Below are 25088 nucleotides of genomic sequence, written 5' to 3'. Positions count from 1 at the left end.
TAGCGCACACAGGGGGGGTTTCTGAGTACCCAGAAACCCCCCCCCCCCCCAGGAGTCTAAGGGCCCTAGGCTGAAAGTTGAGGGTCCCCTCTTTCCATAGGTATAAGAATTTAAAAAATCGGCCCTTGGGAACCGGAGATATCTGACTAAAAAGCAGTGGTCCCCATCCAAGCCTGTTAATTGCTCTTCCCAGTCAGATATTTCAGGTTCTGTCTGACTTACAGTTTTTCTGAGGGTATATTCCAAAACCTGGGACTCTCCCCCTTTGATGGACACTAGCAGCTTGTCTCTTCTGTGCCCAGAACCAGAGATATCAGCCTTCCAGCAGCTGGTTACTGCTCCAGCTCCACACACCTGGTATGTAGTTTTATATACTCGTTGGCAGATTGCTCTGCCTCCTGATCTCTGATCCCCTAGTCCCCAGTACCATTTGGTAGGTGGGATTGTCTAGTTTTTAATTCCATTAAAATCTAATGCTGCTTTCCCACTGCCTACACGGGTAATGACCCGTTTTTTTTAAACGGGTCTTTAAACGGGTAAGAGCTATAAAGACTCTTTCCCACTGCAGCTTTTAAACGGTAAATTACCGTTTAAAAGCTGTTTTTGTCACATTCACACTTACCCGTTTAAAAACCCGTTTAAGCAGTGTAAAGATAGGGGGGGGGGAGAATTAAAAAAAAAAACGGCGTGGGGTCCCCCCCACTGCCGTAACCAGCACCAGGCTGAAAGAGCCGGGGCTGGTAATAAAAAATCAGGAAACCCGACAAATAGGGGTTCCCTGATTTTTTACAACCAGCCCCAGGCTCCAGGTCCGGGGCTGGTTCCCAAAATACGGGGGACAAAATGACTAGGGGTCCCCCGTATTTTAAGAACCAGCCCCAGGCACAACCAGCCAGCAGGGTAATGCCACAGCCGGGGGACACTTATGATATAAGTTCCCGCGGCCAAAGCATTAACCCTACCGACCAGTCAGCCTGGCCAGGGGCCCTGGGGGAGTGGGGACCCCCCCAATAAAGGGGTCCCCCCCCTCCAGGACTTACCTGACCAGGCTGAAGCCTGGTGCTGTCCTCGATGCCCCTGGGCGGTGGGCATCGAGCTGATGGTATGGTGTAAAAAATAGAATAAAAACCATTGTCTTTTACTGGTGAACTATGAGTCCCAGCAAGCCTCCCCCGCAAGCTGGGACTTGGAGAACCACAAGTCCCAGCCTGCAGGGCATTAAAGGGCCCGCTGGGTCTTGTAGTTCCACAGTAAAAGAAAGAGTTAAATAAACACACTGACACACGTGAAAAATAAAAGTTTAATACATACATAACACATACATACTGATACTTACCTATCTTGAGCCCGTAGGTAGCCCTGGTCCTGATGTCCTGGTCCGTGTCGGCGTCTGTATCCATGTCGGCATCCCTGTCGGCGACGGCGTCGGTGGTCCGGAGTCCGAAGAAATCCATTTGGGAAGCTGTGGAAGGAAACCATACTCACCTGTCCCAGCGCGACGTAGTCCAGGTAAGGGTCTTTGCAAAAAAAACAAACCGAACACCCGAACCAAGCGAACAGGCAGTGCGGCTCCGCCCCCGAATGCCGCTATTGGCCGCTAGGCCGCAAGGCGGCCAATAGCGGCATTCGGGGGCGGAGCCGCACGATGTAAACACACCGTGCGGCTCTCTGCCTGTTCGCTTGGTTCGGGTGTTCGTTTTTTTTTTTTTGCAAAGACCCTTACCTGGACTACGTCGCGCTGGGACAGGTGAGTATGGTTTCCTTCCACAGCTTCCCAAATGGATTTCTTCGGACTCCGGACCGCCGACGTCGTCGCCGACAGGGATGCCGACATGGATACAGACGCCGACACGGACCAGGACATCAGGACCAGGGCTACCTACGGGCTCAAGATAGGTAAGTATCAGTATGTATGTGTTATGTATGTATTAAACTTTTATTTTTCACGTGTGTCAGTGTGTTTATTTAACTCTTTCTTTTACTGTGGAACTACAAGACCCAGCGGGCCCTTTAATGCCCCGCAGGCTGGGACTTGTGGTTCTCCAAGTCCCAGCTTGCGGGGGAGGCTTGCTGGGACTCATAGTTCACCAGTAAAAGACAATGGTTTTTATTCTATTTTTTACACCATACCATCAGCTCGATGCCCACCGCCCAGGGGCATCGAGGACAGCACCAGGCTTCAGCCTGGTCAGGTAAGTCCTGGAGGGGGGGACCCCTTTATTGGGGGGGTCCCCACTCCCCCAGGGCCCCTGGCCAGGCTGACTGGTCGGTAGGGTTAATGCTTTGGCCGCGGGAACTTATATCATAAGTGTCCCCCGGCTGTGGCATTACCCTGCTGGCTGGTTGTGCCTGGGGCTGGTTCTTAAAATACGGGGGACCCCTAGTCATTTTGTCCCCCGTATTTTGGGAACCAGCCCCGGACCTGGAGCCTGGGGCTGGTTGTAAAAAATCAGGGAACCCCTATTTGTCGGGTTTCCTGATTTTTTTAATACCAGCCCCGGCTCCTTCAGCCTGGTGCTGGTTACAGCAGTGGGGGGGGACCCCATGCCGGTTTTTGTTAACCGTGTAAAGCAACCTGGAGCTTTCCCACTGCAGCTCTAGCCGTTTAAAAAGGCTAAAAAAACTGCATTTTACCGTGTAAAGCCTGCAGTGGGAAAGGGGTATAAGAAATCTATTTCTGGGAACTGGAGATATCTGCAGTCAAGCAAGCTGTCCTCCCACCAGAAAATTATGAATAATAAGCCCACTCCACTATACACCCCTCCTCTGCATATTAAACATCCTCTACCACCCTGGAAGTTATGTATCAGGGCCCCTTCATTCAGCCCAATGCCCCCTTCTCCCACCATCTGTGCAGAAAAGGGGTAATTAGTAGAAATTACTGATCCAGGCCCTACATGCTGAGCGGTTGATATAATACCCCCTACCACCTGGGGGACATCAAAGTTTCCCCCACTGGAGGATCGGTAGGTGCCCCAATACATTGCTATGCCCAGGGGTCTACACGGCTGTTGACACCCCTGCATGTATATATATATATATATATATATATATATATATATATATATATGTGTGTATGTATGTATGTATGTATGTATATATATATATATATATATATATATGTGTGTGTGTGTGTTTATATATATATATATATATATATATATATATATATTATTATTATTATTATTATTATTAATATACATTTGGTCTATCTATAATACTGGGCATATACTTGGTCACCTAAGTGTCCATCTCCGTGCTTTGCTCCGCCCCTCTGGAAACCCCCTTCTGAAAATCCTGCGTTTGCCACTGCAACCCGAAGCGCTGCGAGAGCAGCGAGCCTGCGAGGGGTAGCGGTACGCGTCCTCCGACCTTTTCATACCCCCACTATCTACGTCGGCGTGGAGTTGATTTTATATAGTGTGGCGAGCGCAGCGAGCCACCGAGCCCGAAGCATGGCGAGCGCAGCGGACTACTTCACATGTATTCCGCATCCGCCCGCCACACTATCTTCATATACATACAATCTAGATCGTAGGCGCCGTGCCAAGAAATAAGTACCCTGACTTCAAAGAAACCTGCCTGGGAAAACTGGATACTTGGACCAATAGCGATGTGCACACCTGTGCACCAGCAGAGTATGCACCTGGCTTACTCCTAATCATCAATATTCAATGTGCTCTATGGGCCTCATTCAGACCTGATCGCATGGCCACAATTGGCACGATTATTGATACACTACAACATGCGTACAACCCGTAGTACACATGCACGAGGCCGCCTTGCGAACAAATCCTGCTATTTTTGCAGGTTCCCCAAACTTTCATGCATGGCACTTGAGACAATTGTTTTGAACTGGCCTTTGTTGGGGCGAAAGATTAACTAAATGAGGAATTGACGGCTCCGGCATTAAAACTCGATGCTGTAAATCTGTGTACACTTTACAGAAAGGAAAATCAACCATAAAACGAAAAGATCGACTGAGCAATTCCCTAACGTCCTCCCAAATGTGTCTGTACATGACCGATATTGATTGTTTGTGGACGGAATAGTCTCATCCACAATTTTTCAATGTCCCATCTTTCAATGATATCTCCTGGGTGACATAAGGAGCTCAGAGGACTAGTTATCGCTCTCACACCTGCACCCTGATAGTGATAATAAATACTAAATCATTACCTCCGACCAGACACACTGAATTGTTTTGTCACCTTGCTGGTGTCGTGTCTGTCTATCAGCTTCTGTCCGTACTGACTTGGCTCCGAGTCTCAATTTGATTCAGTTTTAAAAGCCAAAATACATGGCCTATGCCCTGCTTTAGTGCCGGGGGGACAGACAATTTACACCTTGGATTGAGAGCTTCATGTCTACCTGTCTAGATGGGAAAGATTTGTTTATCAATTTGGGATAAGCCTGTCTAAACCCAGAATTCTGTGCTGACCCTGTTGTTCTATAGTTGTGTCTTACCTTAAGGAGTTATCTTTTCTCTGTGTACAACAAAGTATGTTCCAAGCCTACAAATGTTCCCTAAAAGTCAGACTTACAGAAGTTTGAGTCAAGCTTTTTATAAGAGAAACGCTACAACAATGTGTTAAACTGCCCATGATGGGTTAGTCTTAATATGGTTTCTATAGAAATACTTTTCTCACACTCTAATATATAACAACACAGGGGGTGGATTCTACTGGACACCTGTGGTCCAGTCCAACCCCGAGTTTGGGTACATTTTTACATACAAGTAGAGAGTCTTTATTTAGAATTGAGGCTAATGTGAATACTGGTAACGGTAGAACACCAATTATCCAGCATCGTCAGTTCCAGCTCTGAGCCGGACTACCGATTTTGCAAGAGCCTCCCCGCATCGTGTCCTCTGCAGCACGATTCCCCCCCCCCCCCCCCCCCCCACACACACACAGCTTGTCTCTCGTTTACAGGTAGAGAGAGCCCCGCAGTGCGACCCCTCCCACAATGAGACTCCCCCCTACCCCGACACCTTCCCTTTGCCCTTCTAATCCCTCCCACAGTCCCTTCTACATCTACACCCACTCGATTCCTAACTTCCGCCTGGCACCTGATGTGTCTGAATTAAATACTAGTATTTTAGAATAAATGTTAGTATCTTGGCTAATATTAAACTATTATTAAAACATTTATTTTTCATAATAAATTATATAAGTGACTGTGGCAATCATACTGCCATCCCACCAAAATCGGTACCTGTTCTACCATTACATAATCCCCAATATTTATTGGGAGAAAACAGATACAGAATGCAAAGAAAATGGCGTCTTGTCTCCATCAAGCTTTAGAAGGAATTTACAATATTGTTATGTTGTGTGGCAGCCAGTGGAACTGAAATATTGTCTGGATGGGTGCCTGGATTATAGATAGAGGGGGGGAATTTACTAAAAATACGATTACGACTCTTTAAATACGAATGAATACAACTGCAAATGCGCGTATTCTTGCGGAGATACCATTCGTCAATAGGACAGATTTACTAATCTGTCATACTTACGGATTCATATTTGGCCGATGGCGTAGGTGAGCGTATTCCGCCGGGTTCATATTCGTATATACGGCCGCTAAATACAAATGCGGGTCGGCAGCCTGCACAGATCAGTCAGATCCGTGTAGGCCAGTTCAAAAGGAATCATAGTTATGTGAAAGATAGCCCATTATGACATCATTTATCCAACGTCATTGCAACGGTTAAATGTCTTTGCTGGCCACGTATTTTCTCCGTCTTTGTGATGACTGAAAGGAACGATTAGTTCTGATTTAAAAGACTATGTAGAGGCGAGCGCGGATTAGATGGTTCTTCTGGGAACAGTTTAAAGTGTACACATTGTTCTCAAAATAAACCACATTGTTCTGCTAGCATAGTACAAGACTTAATTATAAGAAAAACTGCAATTAAAGCCATAAAACTCATTTGCTAGCTATATCCTGAATGTGGATGTCACACATCAAGGTTTTTTTTGTCCTTTTTTATTTATTTTAATCAAGAATATTTACTGAAAAAATGTAATTATCGTGAAAAAGAATTAAACATGAAATAGAAAACCAGAACTATGAGCAAACAATGGAAGAAAAACTTTCAGTCATACAAAACATTGTATAATGGTAGAGAGAACTAAAAACAGATAAATATGATATAATTGTGGGAGAGATTGACTTCAAAAGACAATTCTCCAGTAATAAGGGTTACCACCTTTGTGTCAAGAGATTCCCGGACAGCGACCCGCCCCTTGACACACCCACAGCCCACCCACTGACCCACCCCCAGACCGCTCCTTGACCCGCCTTATGTTTTTGTTTTTACCTTCAATTTCATTCTTGATTTTGCACACCATAATGCCAGTTACATGTTACATCATACACTGTAATACACTGTAATGCCCATTACACGTTATGCCAGGAATCAACAAATTTTTCTAAAGGAGGGAAAATATGGACAGTGTGCGCTGAAGGTCTGTCTTTGTCGGGCGGCTATTATCTTTGCTGGCGCTTGGTCCAATGTTCCCTCTAATTTTACTAAGGCTGTGTGCGGCAAAAGATTTTGGCTGTGCAACTTTGGAAGGAAATTTAAATTTTTGTGCGTCACTTATATATAACTGGAAAATGACGTTCAGCATTTGTGTTAACTTTACTTCAAAATGATATTAAACATTTGAACATTCAAACAACAGCACACAATGCATTTAATGGGTGAAACACACATTAATTGAGTCCACAACTGCAAAAACGGACCACTGCTACTTTGTGCGCTCTGTTGTAATGTCTGTGCGCACACTCGTCAAGTTGTGTGCGCGTGCATGCGCGCACAGCTTAGCGGGAACACTGGCTTGGTCCCCGGCGGAGAGTTTTACGCTCCCGGAGGAGGAAGCGCAGCTGCCCGATGCTCCATCCCTGCTCGGTTATAGCCCGGGAACGCCACCCGTCCGGACTCCGGACACCAGGCTTAATTACCGGACTGTCCGGAGTAATCCCGGACGGGTGGTAACCCTACCATTAATACCAAGTAGAAAAATTGCAGCAAGGTGACAGGTTAAGTACTAGAGAAGCCCAGGTACAGCTCACCAAAGAGACCACAGTCATTTACTTTTAGTGTACTGTACATAAAAGTCTCATAAGCCACTGTAGAATTAATTGACCATGTCCAGTACGAGGGAGTAGGGGCCCGAGGAGTCATCCAGGTTCTGGTAATGCACAGTATGGCTAAAGACTTGTAACATAGGTTTGTAGGTAATGGTGCAAAATCCAAACCAAAAATACATGGCCTCAGAGAAGACCAACACGGCATGACCAAAGCAAATGCCAGAAGCCAATATCAAAATCACTACATTGAGGACAGGCGATAGAAGCAGACTGCCCCAGTTTACCCAGCCACCCTGGTGTCCAATACACTGTGTGAAGGATATAGACCTGAAGTTGCTGGCATATGCTGTAGCAACCCAAGGAGATCAAAGCATGTTTCCCTATAAATACTACCCCCCATAAGACAACCATACATAACTACCATCCAAGGACAGCAATTCTGAAAAGGTACCATTACCCCAAAGTGGAGATCAGGGGCTCAATCCAGCTACACTCAAAAGCTTTTGAGCCAATGACAAAGCCATTTGTGTCTATACAAGAATGGCTGACAATCCGCAAGAGAAGAATTGGCAAGTAAAACTGCAGAGGAGTCAAATAAATACCAGCTTGCGGAAGCAGAACCTAATGAGGATCCCAAAACTCTGGGATAGCCACCCAGTCCCTAATGACAGTGCATGTCCAGCAAAGCCAGGTCACCTTCTCAGTTCGTTCTACATAAAGCATAAGAAGCTATGGAGAGACATTGAGACCCTAGGACAATTGTTTTGGCTGGGATTGCGTTCGATATATAGCATGCGATCCCACCACCCGGGACCTTCCCTGGCAGCTCAAGGGGGGATTGCGGGCAACTTCTCCAAAGGGTGCTAAAAAAATGCTAAACACATCCACTGTTGCCATAAGAGACGAAGCAGAAGTGATGGCCAGTGTCAAAAACTGTAACTTCAAGTACTATATAGTGCAATTGTTTCTTCTTAACCTAGAACCAGCAGTCCATAGCTAAAGGGACACATGTTGCACAATCTAGCAGTTCCATAACAAGTAAGCAAGGACAGAGACAATCGAAATCCTTGACAGTAACCACGTCTTAACACAAAGGGGTCAGTAACGAACCCATTAACACGAACTGGTGCCGCAGAAGAGAAATACAGAGGCTTACGTCAACTGAGAAAACCTTGACCTATCCCAAACCTAAGAGCAAGGCGTATAAGAATAACCATTCCACTGAATCAAATGCCTTAGCTGCGTGCATAGACGCCATCAAAGCATCCTTGATGTGCGCACGTCAAACATTAGTGTTAGTGGAATTACCAGACATAAAGCCCATTCGGTCAGGATGGACAAACAAACACCCAACATTTCAGCTAGTATTTTTATGACAGCGGACAGCAAGGAAATGGTGTTCTGTTGTCAGTTTATAAAATAAGACATGTTCATATAATTGGTACTATCCGGTGTCATAAAGTCATGCGAATGTCAACACCATATCTGTTGACATTATGGTGTCCCACATTATGAATGTCAACCTTGTCACTCTTGACCTTTTGACTACATTCCATTGGCAGACAATAAATTATTCGCATTTCATAAGAAGCAGTTCATAATTATTCATCATTTATAATCATTTCAATTATTCTCCTGTTTTACTGGAAAAAGGGACAGTAATTCATGATGATTATCTCCATGAAATGAGAATTTCTAGGGCAGCATCTGGGTGCTGGCAATGCAAATGCAAACTGATGCATTTTTGTTGGAGTGCGGAGGGTGTGAAGGTCCAAATTGGTGCTTGGATGAAGGGTGTGGATGGAGATGGGACACTTGGTTCAAATGATGTTTTGCATGAAGTGAGCCTATCCATAAGTCACCTCACTAGTGCCTATCCCTAACCACCATTCCCTGGGCGCAAGCTAATGGTCGCCACGTACTTACCGATCGGGATGCCGGCTGTCAGGATTCCGTTGATAGCATCCTGATGCCGGTTATATTAAGGCAGTAGGAATGCTGGCATCAGTACACTGAACGCCGGCATCCTGACTACCGGGATGCTGACTTTATCCCGTACGGAAACCCCCAATGAAAATCCCGCTGACCGCTCCTAACAATCTACTAAGACTAATGACATTCCATATGTATATGCCACCTAGTGCTCCATATGGTGAACTCAAATTGACATATGCTCAAGTGTGGATATTCTTTAAACTTGGACTATAACTATTAAAGGATTTTAAGGACATTAATAAAGGATATATTTTAGATCTTTACTAAGATCTTTAGTACACTCGTGCCATTACTGAATTTTTATTTGCGTCTCTCATACATAGTGGGTAGCACCTCTGATAGGAATAACCTATATATATTAAAGAGAGAAGGCTCCAACAAGAACATAACATTTAACTGGAGCGGGACTAGTTTTATAGGAAAATATAACGTGGACTAGTTTGGAAACATTACAAGTTCCACGATCCTTGGTGATGACTGTAGTTTCTAATGAGCTGATCAATCATCCTAACAAAATGTCTGCCTTCGCTGCATGTTGGTGCCATGTCAATTTTAATGCATAATCTAGTCAAGCTGGTAATAATTAAAATAAAAATTACCTCAAGCTCTTTAAAATAAATGCAACTCCGAGCCCACTCTACTATGGAGAAGAGCGTCTGGTCGGCCATCTTGCACATCAGACCAAACATGCTGAGCTTCTCGTGCCGACTCTTGCTCTGTTCCTGCTGTAGGCAGGACAATATCCGTGCCTTCACCTGGGGTTCATCTGGCTCTAGCTGCAACAACTTAAGGATCACTTCGGGAATATCTGGTGGAGAGCTGCTGGTGTAGGGATCAGGATACACATAAGGTACTGTCGGTGCTGGGTCATGTATATTTGTGTAGTGTTCAGGGTATTCTGATTTGATAGCTCGACTCTGGTATGAAGAATAGTGGTAGCCAGACAATGGGGCGTGGTTGGTCATAGTCATTTCCACCTGTGGAGGTCCATAAGAGATTCGATCGTATTCAACCGGTGTCATGGGAGCTGGGTTCGAAGGCAAGTTCTTACATACGGGATGGATAGCATGGATGTTGCCGGAGATGGTGTAGTCACTTTGAGCTGGAGACACAATCTGTGGCACCGTCTCCATTTTAATGCCATTTGCACGTATCAAGGCTTTTTTCTGCTGCTTTAAGGCACGATCCCGTTTGTACATAGGCCCGAACTTGTTGCGTCCTCCTCGCATTCGGTCGGCACGTACAGCTGTACAAAAAAAAGAGCACAAGACGCAGTGTTACCTAAGTGTAAACAAGAGTAAATAGCATTTCTGTGTTTTTTAACAAAAGGCTTCTAATGAACCGTTCAGAGCATGAGCGGAACCGTGCAATCAGGGAAATGCCCACTTTATGTATCTGAGCAGTGTGCAGATCGGCCTGATGGTCCGGGCACTCCTCCTCATTAGATGTTGCGCGGATGGATTTGCAGCTCATCGCAGGACTGCAATAATTGTGCAAGCTTTCCACAGTCTGGCCAGCAATTACCTGATCGCAGAGGTCTACAAATTAGAAGCCCAGTGATCTGGTCTGGTCTGAATAACCGCTTATATGGCCGCTGTAGCATTGGTACTGTGACATGCAGGCCTGCCAAGAGGGGGAGGACAGGTACTTGTTTCTGGGACCGGGTCTGATGGAGGAGTCCGAGTCCTGCTGCTCCTCCCCTGCTGCAACTAGCCGAGCAGTGTGAGTAGAGTAGACAGGTTGCAGCAGCAGCAGCACAGCCTCTCTCCGCAGCCCAGCACCTGCTGCTCAGTGCTCTTTCTCCCTGAGCTGGTGTTCCACCCGCCGACCAACCACCCGCACTACCTGCTAAGGTATTTTCTTACAGGGTGGGGCCACACCCTCCGGTTGGCCATGCCCTTCCATTGACCACACCCGTTTTTACCTGGGCACTGCGGAACTGTTGGCTTTCCCTGGTGACATGTCCATGACACTCCCATTACACACCCACAACACAGCCCTTTACATTTTCTCTACCTCCCACTCCCCACCTATATTTGCTTGTGATTTAGTATGGGGGTAATTCAGGCCTGATGGTATGGCAGCGAATTCACAGCAGCCAGCGACTAGTTAAGCCACCTTGTGAATTCAAGTGCTCCGTGTGCGGATGGAGGTGTAAAGGTGCACAATGATTAATACAGGATCCCTTTATAAATAAGATCCACAATACAGAAGTATAATCTCATCGGGTATGGATCAATAGGTCACCAGCATGTTGACATGCCATTAGGTCAACACCATTAGGTCAACATGCATTTAGGTCGACACCATTAGGTCAACATGCATTTAGGTCGACATAAGTCTAGGTCGACATGAGTCTAGGTCGACATGGGTTAGGTCAACAGGGTCATTAGGTCGACAGGGTCATTAGATTGACATGGGGGAAGGTAGACAGTCAAAAGGTCGACATGGGTTTTTCACTTTTTTTTTTTACAGGATGTCGACACAGTCGACATAGACACTGAAACGTAGCACCGCGTCCCCTTTTATTCTCCCACCACACCCTAGTGGATGGTAGCACATTCCGGCTCCAAAAAAAAAAGAAAAACCCCATGTCGACCTTTTGACTGTCAACCTAACCCATGTCGACCTAATATCCCTGTCGACCTAATGACCCTGTTGACTTAACCCATGTCGACCTAGACTCATGTCGACCTTCCTGCATGACAACCTAGACTCATATTGACCTAAATGCATGTCGACTTAATGGTGTCGACCTAATGATTGTCAACCAACACAGTGGCAAACGCAGGATTTTCAGAAGGGGGTTTCCAGAGGGGCGGAGCAAAGCACGGAGATGGACACTTGGGTGACCAAGTATATGCCCAGTATTATAGATAGACCAAATGTATATTTATAATAATAATAATAAAATATATATATATATAAACACACACACACATATATATATATATATATATATAAATACATACATAGATACATACATACATACATATATATATATATATATCTATATATATATATATATATATATATATATATATATAGAGATACATACAGGGGCGTCAACAGCCGTGTAGACCCCTGGGCATAGCAATGTATTGGGGCCCCTACCGATCCTCCAGCGGTAGGGGTGGGGGAAACTTTGATGCCCCGCGGGTGGTAGGGGTATTATATCAACCGCTCAGCATGTTGGGCCTGGATCAGTAATTTCCACTAATTACCCCTTTACTGCACAGATGGTGGGAGATGAGGTGGGAGAAGGGGGCATTGGGCTGAATGAAGGGGCCCTGATACATAACTTCCAGGGTGGTAGAGGATGTTTAATATGCAGAGGAGGGGTATATAGTGGAGTGGGCTTGTTATTCATAATTTTCTGGTGGGAGGACAGCTTGCTTGACTGCAGTTATCTCCAGTTCCCAGAAATAGATTTCTTAGATTTTAATGGAATTAAAAACTAGAGAATCCCATCTACCAAATGGTATTGGGGACTAGGGAATCAGAGTTCAGGAGGCAGAGCAATCTTCCAATGAGTATATAAAACTACATACCAGGTGTGTGGAGCTGGAGCAGTAACCAGCTGCTGGAAGGCTGATATCTCTGGTTTTGGGAACAGTAGAGACAAGCTACTAGTGTCCCTCAAAGGGGGAGAGTCCCAGGTTTAAGAATATACCCTCAGAAAAACTGTAAGTCAGACAGAACCTGAAATATCTGACTGGGAAGAGCAATTAACAGGCTTGGATGGGGTCCACTGCTTTGAAGTCAGATATCTCCGGTTCCCAAGGGCCGATTTTTAAAATTCTTGTACCTATGGAAAGAGGGGACCCTTAGCTTTCAGCCTAGGGCCCTTAGACTCCTGGAGGTTTCTGGGTACTCAGAAACCCCCCCTGTGTGCGCTACTGCAACAGGCTGACCATGTACCATCTCATCTTGCCTGTGTTATTTACCATTACTAGCATCCCCGTGAATGTGCATTAACGCTGTGTATGTAGTGTACCCACAATCCTCAGGAATGCATAATGCACATACATTACTACAGTCACACAAAGGTGCGGCTAGATAAGATGAAGAGCGCAGTTCTCTATCACTAACTGAAAGGTACAATGGTAACTACACATAATCACAAATGGCTAATAACACTAGCCAATAGCCATCCTTGCTTTCATACAAAGCTCACTAAGGCAAACAATGTTATGAAAATAAATCGTGACCTCTATTAAAAGTGCATACAGTAAGGCATCTAAAGATATAACACAATCAGCACAATATTGTTTTGAAAGCTCTATTTACAAAGGGGTCTATTCATACAGTAGAGAAAAGCCCGGTTTTGACAAAACCGGGCATTTCTCTGTTCCATGCTCTACATACCATAGAGAAGTTCCTGACTTCTACAACAGCAGCACCATTCCATACCTGAAGCGTAGAGAAGTTCCTGACTTCTACACATACTTGCCTACTTTTGAAAACTAGTTTCAGGGAGATTATAGTTGGTAGCAGTGCCCAATTGAGGGGGAGTGTCATGCTCCGCTTAAAGGGCGTGTCTAGTTCCGTATATGGAGAGATTGTGAATGTGGCACCTAGAAGCGTGGGTGTGTGCTGCTACATCTGAGAGGGATCTTTTAAAATGACTTATATCCAAATGTAGATGAGCCCCAAAGCAGTTAGTAAGAGATACTATACTTGGTAAGTGCTGGGAAATGGTGCTGATGATTCAATGTAATTGTATCTATCTCTCATTCCTTTTTTCCCCAAAAATGTAACAGTGTAATGTGGGCTAGGTGACATGAGGGAGATTGCTGCTGCTGACATGAGGGAGAGAGGGAGATTGCTGCTGCTATTTCAGGGAGTCTCCTGCAGAATGCAGGAGGGGAGGTAACTATGGTTCTACAACAGCACCCCCATTCCATGCTTGAAGCACAGTATTCAGATTCAACATCTCAGTATTCAGCATTGCTATCTCATGACAGCGTGATCAGAATCAGAATCAGAATCATCTTTATTGGCCAGGTATACTTGCGTATGCTTGGAATTTTTTGTGGTAACAGTGCAGCATCAATCAGGGAACACAAAGGGGGTGGGAAGAGAGGCATAAACATACATCACATACATTTCACATATATCTAGAACAGTTCGAGTTAGTTTTTAGTATTTGGTACGTTCAATACGGTTTAGTTGGTGGACAGCTATTGGGAAGAAGCCTTTTGTAGTTCTTGTCGTCTTTGCTGGGATGGACCTAAAACGTCTGCCTGACGGAAGGGGTTCAAGCAGGTTGTGGCCAGGGTGTAGCTTGTCTGCCAAGATCTTTCCTGCGCGCTTATTGACCCTAGCTAGGTATAGTTCTTGGACGGTGGGGAGCTCCACCCCAATGATCTTTTCTGCCATCCTCACCACTCTTTGCAACCTTCATCTGTCATTCTCGTTTGCTCCTCCGAACCAGATTGTGATCGAGGAGCAAAGAACAGACTCTACTATGGCAGTGTAGAAGATGAGCAGCAGCTCCTGCGGGATGTTGAATTTCTTGAGTTGCCTCAGGAAGAACAACCGCTGCTAAGCCTTCTTGACAGTTGTAATGATGTTGGGACCCCATTTGAGGTCGCAGGAAATCTTTCTTCCTAGGAATTTGAAGGAGTCGACCCTCGACACTACTCTGTCAGATATTATGAGTGGGTGCATGGCATTTGGTTTCCTTCTGAAGTCCACCACCATCTCCACCGTTTTGAGGGGGTTGAGGTCAAGGTTGTTTCCGCTATACCATTTAGTTAGCCGATCCACCTCCCGTCTGTATGCCAACTCGTTTCCATCCATGATTAGGCAGATAACCGTTGTGTCGTCTGCAAATTTTATAATTTTTACTGACTGTTCTGCTGAGGTGCAGTCGTTTGTGTAGAGGGAGAAGAGCAGGGGGGAGAGGACACATCCTTGAGGGGCACCGGTGCTAATTGTGCATGTGTTTGACATGAATGCGCCTGCTTTCACCGCCTGTTTCCTTTCAGTCAGGAAGTCAGTGATCCAGGAGCATGTAGGTTCTGGGACTCCTAGTGAATGGAGTTTTGGCTCCAGGATGTGAGGGATGATAGTGTTGAATGCCGAGCTGAAATCAACAAATAGTATCCTTGCATAGGTGCCTGGACTGTCCAGGTGCTGTAGAATGTGGTGCAGCCCTACTGTAGGTTGACTGCATCCTCGACACTTCTGTTTGCTCGGTAGGCAAACTGCAGGGGGTTGAGGTGAGCATTTGTAACAACTCTCAGGTGGTTCAGCACCATACGTTCAAGCACTTTCATGACCACCGATGTTAGTGCAATCGGCCTGTAGTCATTGAGGTCTTTCGCAGTTGAGCTCTTGGGAACCGGGACGATAATTGAGCCTTTGAAGCAGTGATCTGAAAATCACTGCAAATGGGCAGGGAAGTTATAAAGTTCCTGTCTTCCATCTGGAATCTTCTGGCTCCACTGCCTGAACTCCCAATGTCTGTCTTTAATTCTTTAGCATATCATTGGTTGGTAAATGCTTCCTTAAAGCTGATTGTTTGATAAGGGCAACTCTTCTCCGCTTCACGGCTCTCCACTCTTTAGAATGTTTCCTAGATTTTCCCCATAGAGCTTTGGAACATTGTATTTCATGAAGGATTACTGTTTATGAATGCTGTAAACAACATCCAAATTTGCACAATGCTACTACATAAAACGAACAATTGTCAGAAAGTTTAATTCACGAACATCATTTCTATGAGCCCCGGTGTCAGCGAGAGGCTTTGTTATTGTGTATTAAATGTGTGATGAATGTATAATTAATAGCTGTGTGTGCAAGCTCCTAAATGCAGCCATAATGATTTGGATCAGGGGGTGCTGCTGCGTCTTCTCTGGAATCTGCCATTACTCAGGATTTAGAAACATCTTTATTAAATATTGGGTCCTAAACCTGATCACTGTAACTTCTTATCAAAGCTATTTGCAGGAATAAGAAATGTTTTCCCAAATGTATTAGTAATCACCAACAGGGTGGACTACTATGTACAGATGGAGCGCAATTCATCTTTGCAGGGGCTGGCGATTCCATCACCAGCCCCCACGCAGGAGACGCTTGCGCGCCCCGTGGCGACGGAGATCCCCGTCGCCGTCCGCTGCCTTCCCCGCCACCAACGAAAAAAAGCACGCTGCTGTATTTGTGGTAGATGTGATACGGTCAAGTACAAAAAGTACGGAATACACCGCTCCGTGTATAGGCACCTAAAGAAAGAGGCAGGATGGAGGTTAAAGACTAAAGTGGGGAGATGAGCGATGCTAGGTGCCACATTAATGCTTACTGCCCAGTACCTTGGGGCCCTTCAAAACATCAGAAGACCCACCACCCTTGTTGACGGGCCTGCCCCCAAAGAAACCTCATGAGCATGACCCTCTTGGTTGTCACCCTTCACTAACCATGTCTCGAGTGGGGATACGGTCATTAGGTCAACAAGCATAAAGTCGACAGTCATTAAGTCGACACCACTATGTCGACATGCTGAAGGGTCGACATGGGTCTAGGTCGACATGGGACAAGGTCGACATGGGGTTTTTCACTGTTTTCTGAGCCGACATGTGCCGACAGGCAGTATTTCATCCCCTACCATCCACTAGGGTCCGGAGGGAGAATAAAATAGTGTGCCGAGCATAGCGAGGCACCGAGCCCGAAGTGAGCCATGTGAGGGGACGCTGTGCACTTTATCCTGTGTCTATGTCGACTGTGTCAACATTCGGGTCAAAAAAACAATAAAAAACCCTATGCATTGTTTTCATTGACTGTTAAAGGAGATGGTCATCTCCATGAAACTTCATTCAAAATTTAAAATATTTTTTTCCGATGTCTTAACACAACAAACCAGCTGAATGTATTGTGGGTCATTGGTAAAGGAAGCTGCAGTGAACAGGAGGAGCTTCCTCATTGTACCTTCCAGCCCATGGGGTAATTCTCCAGTGCAGCATTCAATATGAACCCTACAGCAAAGAGATCTTGCCATAGGCAATTGGTACACTATAATACCCTAGCTGGGTCACACCTGTAATTTTAGACCCGGATCCAACCCAGATGAGACCCGGCTGGTGACCCCTTTTATAACCTGCCTCCCCACCCGGCATAATGCTGGCGGGTGATGTCACCGGAGGCGGAGCGTGAGCCGGTGCTGGGAGTTGAGAGCATTTGACAGAATCAGCTTTTTAATTGCATTGAACAGGTCTCGTTACCCGTTTATACTGCACAGCGAACCGGGTTGAACCCGTGTTCAACCCTTTTCGCTACCCTGGGTTGAAATGCCGGGTCTCACAATCTGGGTCATTTCAAATGGGAGATTTCCCATGCAAACACCTGGGTAATTTAGGCTGGTGTAAAAGAAGTATTCATAGCAGTGCTGACTATGGGGTTTTGGTACTTGTGTAATATCTGGGCGCCCGATTTTTTCTTTGTATTGCATCGCATCGCATTGCATGCAATATAGTGGCATACAATTCATGCAATGCGATTTTTCATTGTAAAGACTCGATTTTTAATTGTATAGTCACCCATGGGTGATTTCATACCCCCACTATCCAACTATGCATGGAGTTGATTTTATATAGTGTGGCGAGCGCAGAATACATGTAAAGTAATCCGCATCCCCTCGCGGGGCTCGCTACGCTCACCACACTTCGGGCTCGGAGGCCCGCTGCACTCGCCATACTATATAAAATCAACTCCAAGCATAGTTGGATAGTGGGGGTTTGAAATCACCCATTGGTGACTATACAATTAAAAATCGGGTCTTTACAATGCAAAATCGCATCGCATGCCTTAAGTAGTGGCATGTGATGAAAAAATCGGGCGCCCAGATAATACACAAGTACCGGGTTTTTTTATCTGTAAAATATGTTTTCATTTGCTTTAATAGATTTTCATTACAAACCAAGCTGAATCAGATATCATTTTGATTCAGAATGGTTTCTGGTGTAACAAATTCAGTCATCTATCCATGTTGCATTTTGTTCAATGTATTACATGTAATAAAAGATTAACGGAAGAATTTTAACTATTTCAGCTTCAGAAAGGGACATCTGGTTTGGACTCCAGTAAGAAGATTCAAGAATGTGTCATCATGTGCGGGAGTACAACATCACTCTGCCAAGTTTTGCTGAATTCATGTCTCTCGGTCTCTTAGTTCCCGAGGTGGAGGAAGTTTGGTTGGATCACAGAAGCCTATTCTAGGACAACCACACAGGAAGGGGAGAGACCTCTGAGCAAAGGAAGGATTTCAATAACATTCAGGCTGCCATAAAAATGAAACGAGACATTAAAGAACACTATTAGCAAGTGTCGGATCCTAGGACATGTTTCAGATCAGATCTTGTCATTTCTACATTGTAGTAAAAACATTTGCAAAATGTAGTGCAAAGCTACAGTATATTCCAAAAAATGATCAATTATTTACTAAGCAATCAAATGCAGAATTTGTACTTAACCATAGAAACCAAGCAGACACTTGCTGCATACTTGCCTACTTTTGAAAACTAGTTTCAGGGAGATTATAGTTGGTAGTCCCATTGAGGGGGCGTGTCATGCTCCACTCAAAGGGCGTGACTAGTTCCATATATGGTGAGATTGTGAAAAGAGATTGTGATCGTGGCACCTAGAAGCGTGGGTGTGTACTGCTACATCTGAGAGGAAACTTTTTAAATGACTCAGATCCAAATGTAGATGAGCCACAAAGAAGTTAGTAAGAGCTACTATACTTGGTAAAGTGCTGGGAAATGGCGCTGATGATTCAATGTAAATGTATCTATCTCTCATTCCTTTTTCCCCAAAAAATGTGACAGTGTAATGTAGGCTAGCTGAAATGAGGGAGATTGCTAGACTAATGAGGGAGAAAGGGAGATTGCTGCTTTGTCAGGGAGTCTCCTGCAGAATGCAGGAGGGGAGGTAACTATGATGTAACAGTGTAATGTGGGCTACTGTAGGTGACATGAGGGAGATTGCTAGACTAATAAGGAAGAGAGGGAGATTGCTGCTATGTCAGGGAGTCTCCTGCAGAATGCAGGAGGGGAGGTAACTATGACTTGCTGATATTAGTACTCACTAGGGACCCAAGGGCTTGATTCAGGGTGAGTTGCAGTTCAGCATGCAAGGGGCACCCAGCATAGGGCAAATCCCACCAGGTCCTGCCCTGCGATTTTCGTATATCTGGCCCTAATTTGGGTTCGTATGCACATGCCTACACAGCTGCAATTTTTCAGGCTACAGAATTGCTAATAATTGCATGTGAAGCTGACACATAGAAATGAGTATAGATGCCCCAATAGAGACCGGGAGCCATTGCAAAGTCCTCAGCAACTGCACACAGGCAGTATGCTAATGAGGAATATCAACTCCAGGAGGAAATCTATGGCCATACAGACTGGCAGTGGCAGTAGCAACACTGGTTCCATGTTTCGTTACATACATCAGGGGTTCTCAAACTCGGTCCTCAGGACCCCACACAGTTCACGTTTTCCATGTCACCCTGCAGGTGCACTCATTACTCACTGACACATTTTAAAAGATCCTCAGGTTGAGCAAATTATTTCACTGGTGATTCTGTGAGGATACCTGCAAAACATGCACTGTGTGGGGTCCTGAGGACCGAGTTTGAGAACCGGTGACATACATGATTGCTGCTGGAGGCAGATAAACACCCTGGAAACGGTCATGACACACTTGCGTGTTTGCCACCACTCCCCTTTACCACCCCAAACAGTCCCTTCTGGTTAATTACTGCATTTACCATCTCGCTGCAAGCGGCATCACAATGGTACTTACGTACACATGTACGGTGCAATCACAGCAGATAACTGATCAGTTGCGTAAACATTGACATCAAGACAAACATGAATTATGCCCTAGACACAAATGGTGAATTGCGTTTGCACTGGGCAGTCTATATGGACCAGCAGGACCACTTTAAACTTCACACCTTCCCATCTCTGGCGCTTGATAATGATGTAGGGAAACCCTTTTAAGGAATTGCTTGGTCTTTTATAACCCAAACAATACTGCCATTTGGGTTTCAAGGTAAATGTTGACAATCCATTGAAGCCCTGTATTATAATTCCTTGGCTTCAGTCCTTGAAAATAGGTAGTTTTTATCTGACCGGTTTATTTATTATTATTTATTTAATACATATTCTGCAGCGCTTTACAGAGAATATTTGAACACTCACATCGGTCCCTGCCCCAGTGTAGCTTACAATCTATATTCCCTACCACATGTACACGCACACAGACATACTAGGGTTAATTTTGTTGGAAGCCAATTGACCTACCAGTATATTTTTGGATTGTGGGAGGAAACCGGAGCACCCGGAGGAAACCCACACAAGTACGGGAGAATATAAAAACTCCGCACAGTTAGGGCCATGGTGGGAATAGAACCCATGACCTCAGCGCTGTGAGGCAGTAATGCTAACCATTACACTATCCGTGCTGCCCCGTATATATTACACATGGTGGGGATAGAACCCATGACCTCAGCGCTGTGAGGCAGTAATGATAACCACTACACCGTCCGTACTGCCCTGTATATATAACACATGGTGGGGATAGAACCCATGACCTCAGTGCTGTGAGCCAGTAATGCTAACCATTACACCATCCGTACTGCCCCGTATATATAACACATGGTGGGGATAGAACCCATGACCTCAGCGCTGTGAGGCAGTAATACTAACCATTACACCGTCCGTACTGCCCCGTATATATAACACATGGTGGGGATAGAACCCATGACCTCAGCGCTGTGAGGCAGCAATGCTAACCATTACACCATCCGTACTGCCCCGTATATATAACACATGGTGGGAATAGAACCCATGACCTCAGTGCTGTGAGGCAGTAATGTAACCATTACACCATCCGTACTGCCCCGTATATATAACACATGGTGGGGATAGAACCCATGACCTCAGCGCTGTGAGGCAGCAATGCTAACCATTACACCGTCCGTGCTGCCCCGTATATATTACACATGGTGGGGATAGAACCCATGACCTCAGCGCTGTGAGGCAGTAATGATAACCACTACACCGTCCGTACTGCCCTGTATATATAACACATGGTGGGGATAGAACCCATGACCTCAGTGCTGTGAGCCAGTAATGCTATAACCATTACACGATCCGTACTGCCCCGTATATATAACACATGGTGGGGATAGAACCCATGACCTCAGCGCTGTGAGGCAGTAATGTAACCATTACACCATCCATACTGCCCGTATATATAACACATGGTGGGGATAGAACCCATGACCTCAGTGCTGTGAGGCAGTAATGCTAACCATTACACCGTCCGTACTGCCCCGTGTATATAACACATGGTGGTGATAGAACCCTTGACCTCAGTGCTGTGAGGCAGTAATGCTAACCATTACACGATCCGTACTGCCCCGTATATATAACACATGGTGGGAATAGAACCCATGACGTGGGATTCTTTGGCATTACCTCTACCCTCCTTAAACAGGAGATCTTTTAGCAGTTATTTATTTCTATATTATTATCAATTTTATTTTATTTGTGTTTGGTATCTGGCCGGTACCTTTTAGATGGATTATTAAGATGTATATAACTCCTTGTTATTCCATGTTGTTTACGGTATCTACAAATTTATTATTTTACATTTTCTAAAGACTGGTATTTGTCTATACCTAAATCAGAGCGCTTTCTTTTTATATATATTTTTTATTATGGGGGTTATTCAGAGTTGACTGCTATTGTGTGAATTTGCAAAACTATTGATTATCGACTCCACATGCGTACAAAATGTAGTGTGCATTCACGAGGTCAAATAGTGACAAAAAATGCAAAACTATAATCGCAATCCCTTCGCAATTTTTATGGACAGGAAGTTGCTGTTGGGGTTTTTTTGGGAGTGTCATTAAAAAATGCAGGCTTGCCCAGGTATTTTAGGGAGGGTGTGTGACATCAGCGCTGGCCTCGATCAGTTTGTCTCAGTTGGGAACTGATACAACTCACAGAAGAGCAAAACAGAAGCGTTTGGACATCTGGAAACAAAATTTGGACTAATAATTAAAATTGAGGGTAAAATGTGCCTTTTTGCAGATGACACAAAGGTATGCAACAGGGCAGACATACCAGGAGGGGTAAAACAAATGATTGATGATCTAGGTAGATTAGAGGAATGGTCAAGAGCATGGCAACTACAGTTTAATGCCAAAAAATGCAAAATCATGCACTTGGGTCTCAAAAATCCAAACACTAAATATAGTATAAATGGCACTATAATGGAAACTACTGAGGAAGAGAGGGATCTACTGTAGGTGTCACTATCTCAGGTGACTTAAAGGCAGGTATGCAATGTAACAAAGCAATGAAGAAGGCCAGATGCTTGGTTGCATAGGGAGAGGTATCAGCAGTAGAAAGAAAGAAGTAATAATGCCACTGTATAGGTCATTGGTACGACCTCACCTAGGCCCTTATTCTGATTCGAGCGGTACGGCCCGCGTGCGGCCGTACCGCCGATGTTTTCCGTCTGCACATGCGCAGAGGTCAATCTGCGCATGTGCAGGCGAATTCGCCGCACATAACGTTACTACGCCGCAAAGGGGGCGTATAGGGGAGTGAGGGGCTTCATGCCCTCATTTCCCTATGTATACGCCCCGCGTTTCATGGGCGTTCCCATGCAAACGCGGGGCGTACGCATGCTAATGAAGGTATGACGCCAGTGATGGGGGCGGAAAGCTGACGTCGCCGGATGTCAGCTCTCAGCCCCCATACAAGCTATCACACGGACGATTGTCCGTGTGGTCTCAGCTTGCGGGACCTGGTGGGGCGTGCGGCCCTGCCTTCGATGGTCGCCGACCATCGAATGCAGGGGGCAGCTCCCACCATGGTGGAGGCGTACGCCCCACCATTTTCGTGCGGATCGCCAGCCGTCCGTGTACGGACGGCCGTGGCGATCCGTCTCGTGGGCGGGGATTGGTTTGTGCGGCCAGAGCACCGTGTGCGGCTCTGGCCGCACCAACCAGAATAAGGGCCCTAGAGTATTGTTCAGTTCTGAAGGCCATATCTCCAGAAGGATATAAATACATTAGAGACTGTACAAAGAAGGGCAACTAAAATGGTGCATGGCCTACATCACAAAACGTACCAGGAAAGACTAAAAGATCTTAATATGTATACTTTAGAGCAGAGAAGGGAAAGGGGGGACATGATATAAACTTTCAAATATATCAAGGGCTTTAACAAGGTACAGGTGAGAGACATTCTTCACAGGAAGAGGATCAGCAGAACACGAGGACATGCACTGACACTAGGGGGAGGAAGGTACAGGTGGGAGACATTCTTCACAGGAAGAGGAGCAGCAGAACACGAGGACATGCACTGACACTAGAGGGAGGAAGGTACAGGTGGGAGACATTCTTCACAGGAAGAGGAGCAGCAGAACACGAGGACATGCACTGACACTAGAGGGAGGAAGGTACAGGTGGGAGACATTAGTCACAGGAAGAGGAGCAGCAGAACACGAGGACATGCACTGACACTAGAGGGAGGAAGGTACAGGTGGGAGACATTCATCACAGGAAGAGGAGCAGCAGAACACGAGAACATGCACTGACATTAGGGGGAGGAAGGTACAGGTGGGAGACATTCATCACAGGAAGAGGAGCAACAGAACACGAGGACATGCACTGACACTAGGGGGAGGAAGATTCAGGGGAAATCTGAGGAAGAATTACTTCACAGAAAGAGTAGTGGATACGTGGAATAGCCTCCCATCAGTACAGTAGTACAATTTATACATTCTTGGGATAGGCATATTAATATCCTTAAAAAAAAAAAAGGATCAAATATCAAGTTTGAGGTAACATGTTTAAAAAAGGGGCAGACTAGATGGGCCAAGTGGTTCTTACCTGCCGTCACATTCTATGTTTCTATGTAAGTTTCTTTAAAAGAATCATTACTGGTGAGGAGACATGAATTCATCATTACAAGCCTGAGAGTAAATGGCAAAGCGTGGGATGGAAATATCCTCAATCGCCAACCAAGGCAAAGTTCAAAAGTCAACTGATGCTTACAGCTTTCTGGGATTTTCAAAGACCAGTTTTGGATCAATGGGGCAGATGTATTAAGCCTTAACAAGAGATAAATGCAAGGGTGATAAAGAAAGATAGTAATAGAACTATCCCTTTACGATTGGGTTGTAATTTGTCAAACAAATTCTGGAGGAATTTAGCCTGGCCTGTGTTGGGGGCATAAATGTTAATAATAGTCATCATTTGGTGACCGATTTGTGCTATTTATGATATATCTCCCGTTTGGGGCAACAGTTTTAGAAATGAGCTGAAAAGGGACAGAGGAGAGGATTAAAATTGAAAAACCCTGTTTCTTAGAAAAAAATAGTGGAATGAAAAACATTGGGAAAGCGCCTGGAGGGATGAGAATTTTTCTTAAAGTGAGTTTCCTGTAATAGTATAATGGGTACTGGTGTATTATAGCTGGATGTTTTAATCGAATCGCATTGTATGCCATGTACCCGATGGCATGCGATGCAATGCGATTTTTGGCCCCTATACGATGAAAGATTGTATAAGCACCCTAAAGGGTGCTTTTAAGCACCCTAATGGGTGCTTACAATGTTAAATGCACCCCCACGCCATAACCCACCATAAACGTGAACCCGAAGCGTTACGAGCGCAGCGAGCCCGCGAGGGGCGGCGGTATGCGTCCTCCGACCTTTTCATACCCCCACTATCCACTTTGGTGTGGAATTGAGAATAGAAAGTGTGGCGAGCGCAGCGAGCCACCGAGTCCGAAGCGTGGCGAGCGCAGCGAGCCCCGCGAGGTATCGGAGTCCCCTCGCGGGCTTCACAGGTATCCGCGTTCCCTCGCGGGGCTCGCTGCGCTCGCCACGCTTCGGGCTTGGTGGCTCGCTGCGCTCGCCACACTTTTTATTCTCGACTCAACGCCGACGTGGATAGTGGGGGTATG

General features: G+C 45.5%; 1 protein-coding gene across 2 annotated transcripts in view; it reads right to left on the bottom strand.

Annotated features, from left to right (window-relative positions):
- Positions 1 to 25088, bottom strand: part of NR5A1 (nuclear receptor subfamily 5 group A member 1) — a 120496-nt gene that overhangs the window by 68059 nt on the left and 27349 nt on the right. For both annotated transcript variants that reach the window (XM_083160994.1, XM_083160993.1), the window contains exon 4: positions 9696 to 10342. In XM_083160994.1, the coding sequence (XP_083017120.1) occupies positions 9696 to 10342 (647 nt within the window). The remainder of the gene's footprint in view (positions 1 to 9695; positions 10343 to 25088) is intronic.

This window comes from Crinia signifera, chromosome 9 (genome assembly GCF_055691185.1).
Source record: "Crinia signifera chromosome 9, ASM5569118v1, whole genome shotgun sequence".
Lineage (NCBI taxonomy): Eukaryota > Metazoa > Chordata > Amphibia > Anura > Myobatrachidae > Crinia > Crinia signifera.
Note: the sequence above shows the minus strand (reverse complement) of the source record. Positions and strands in the feature narration are given on the sequence as shown.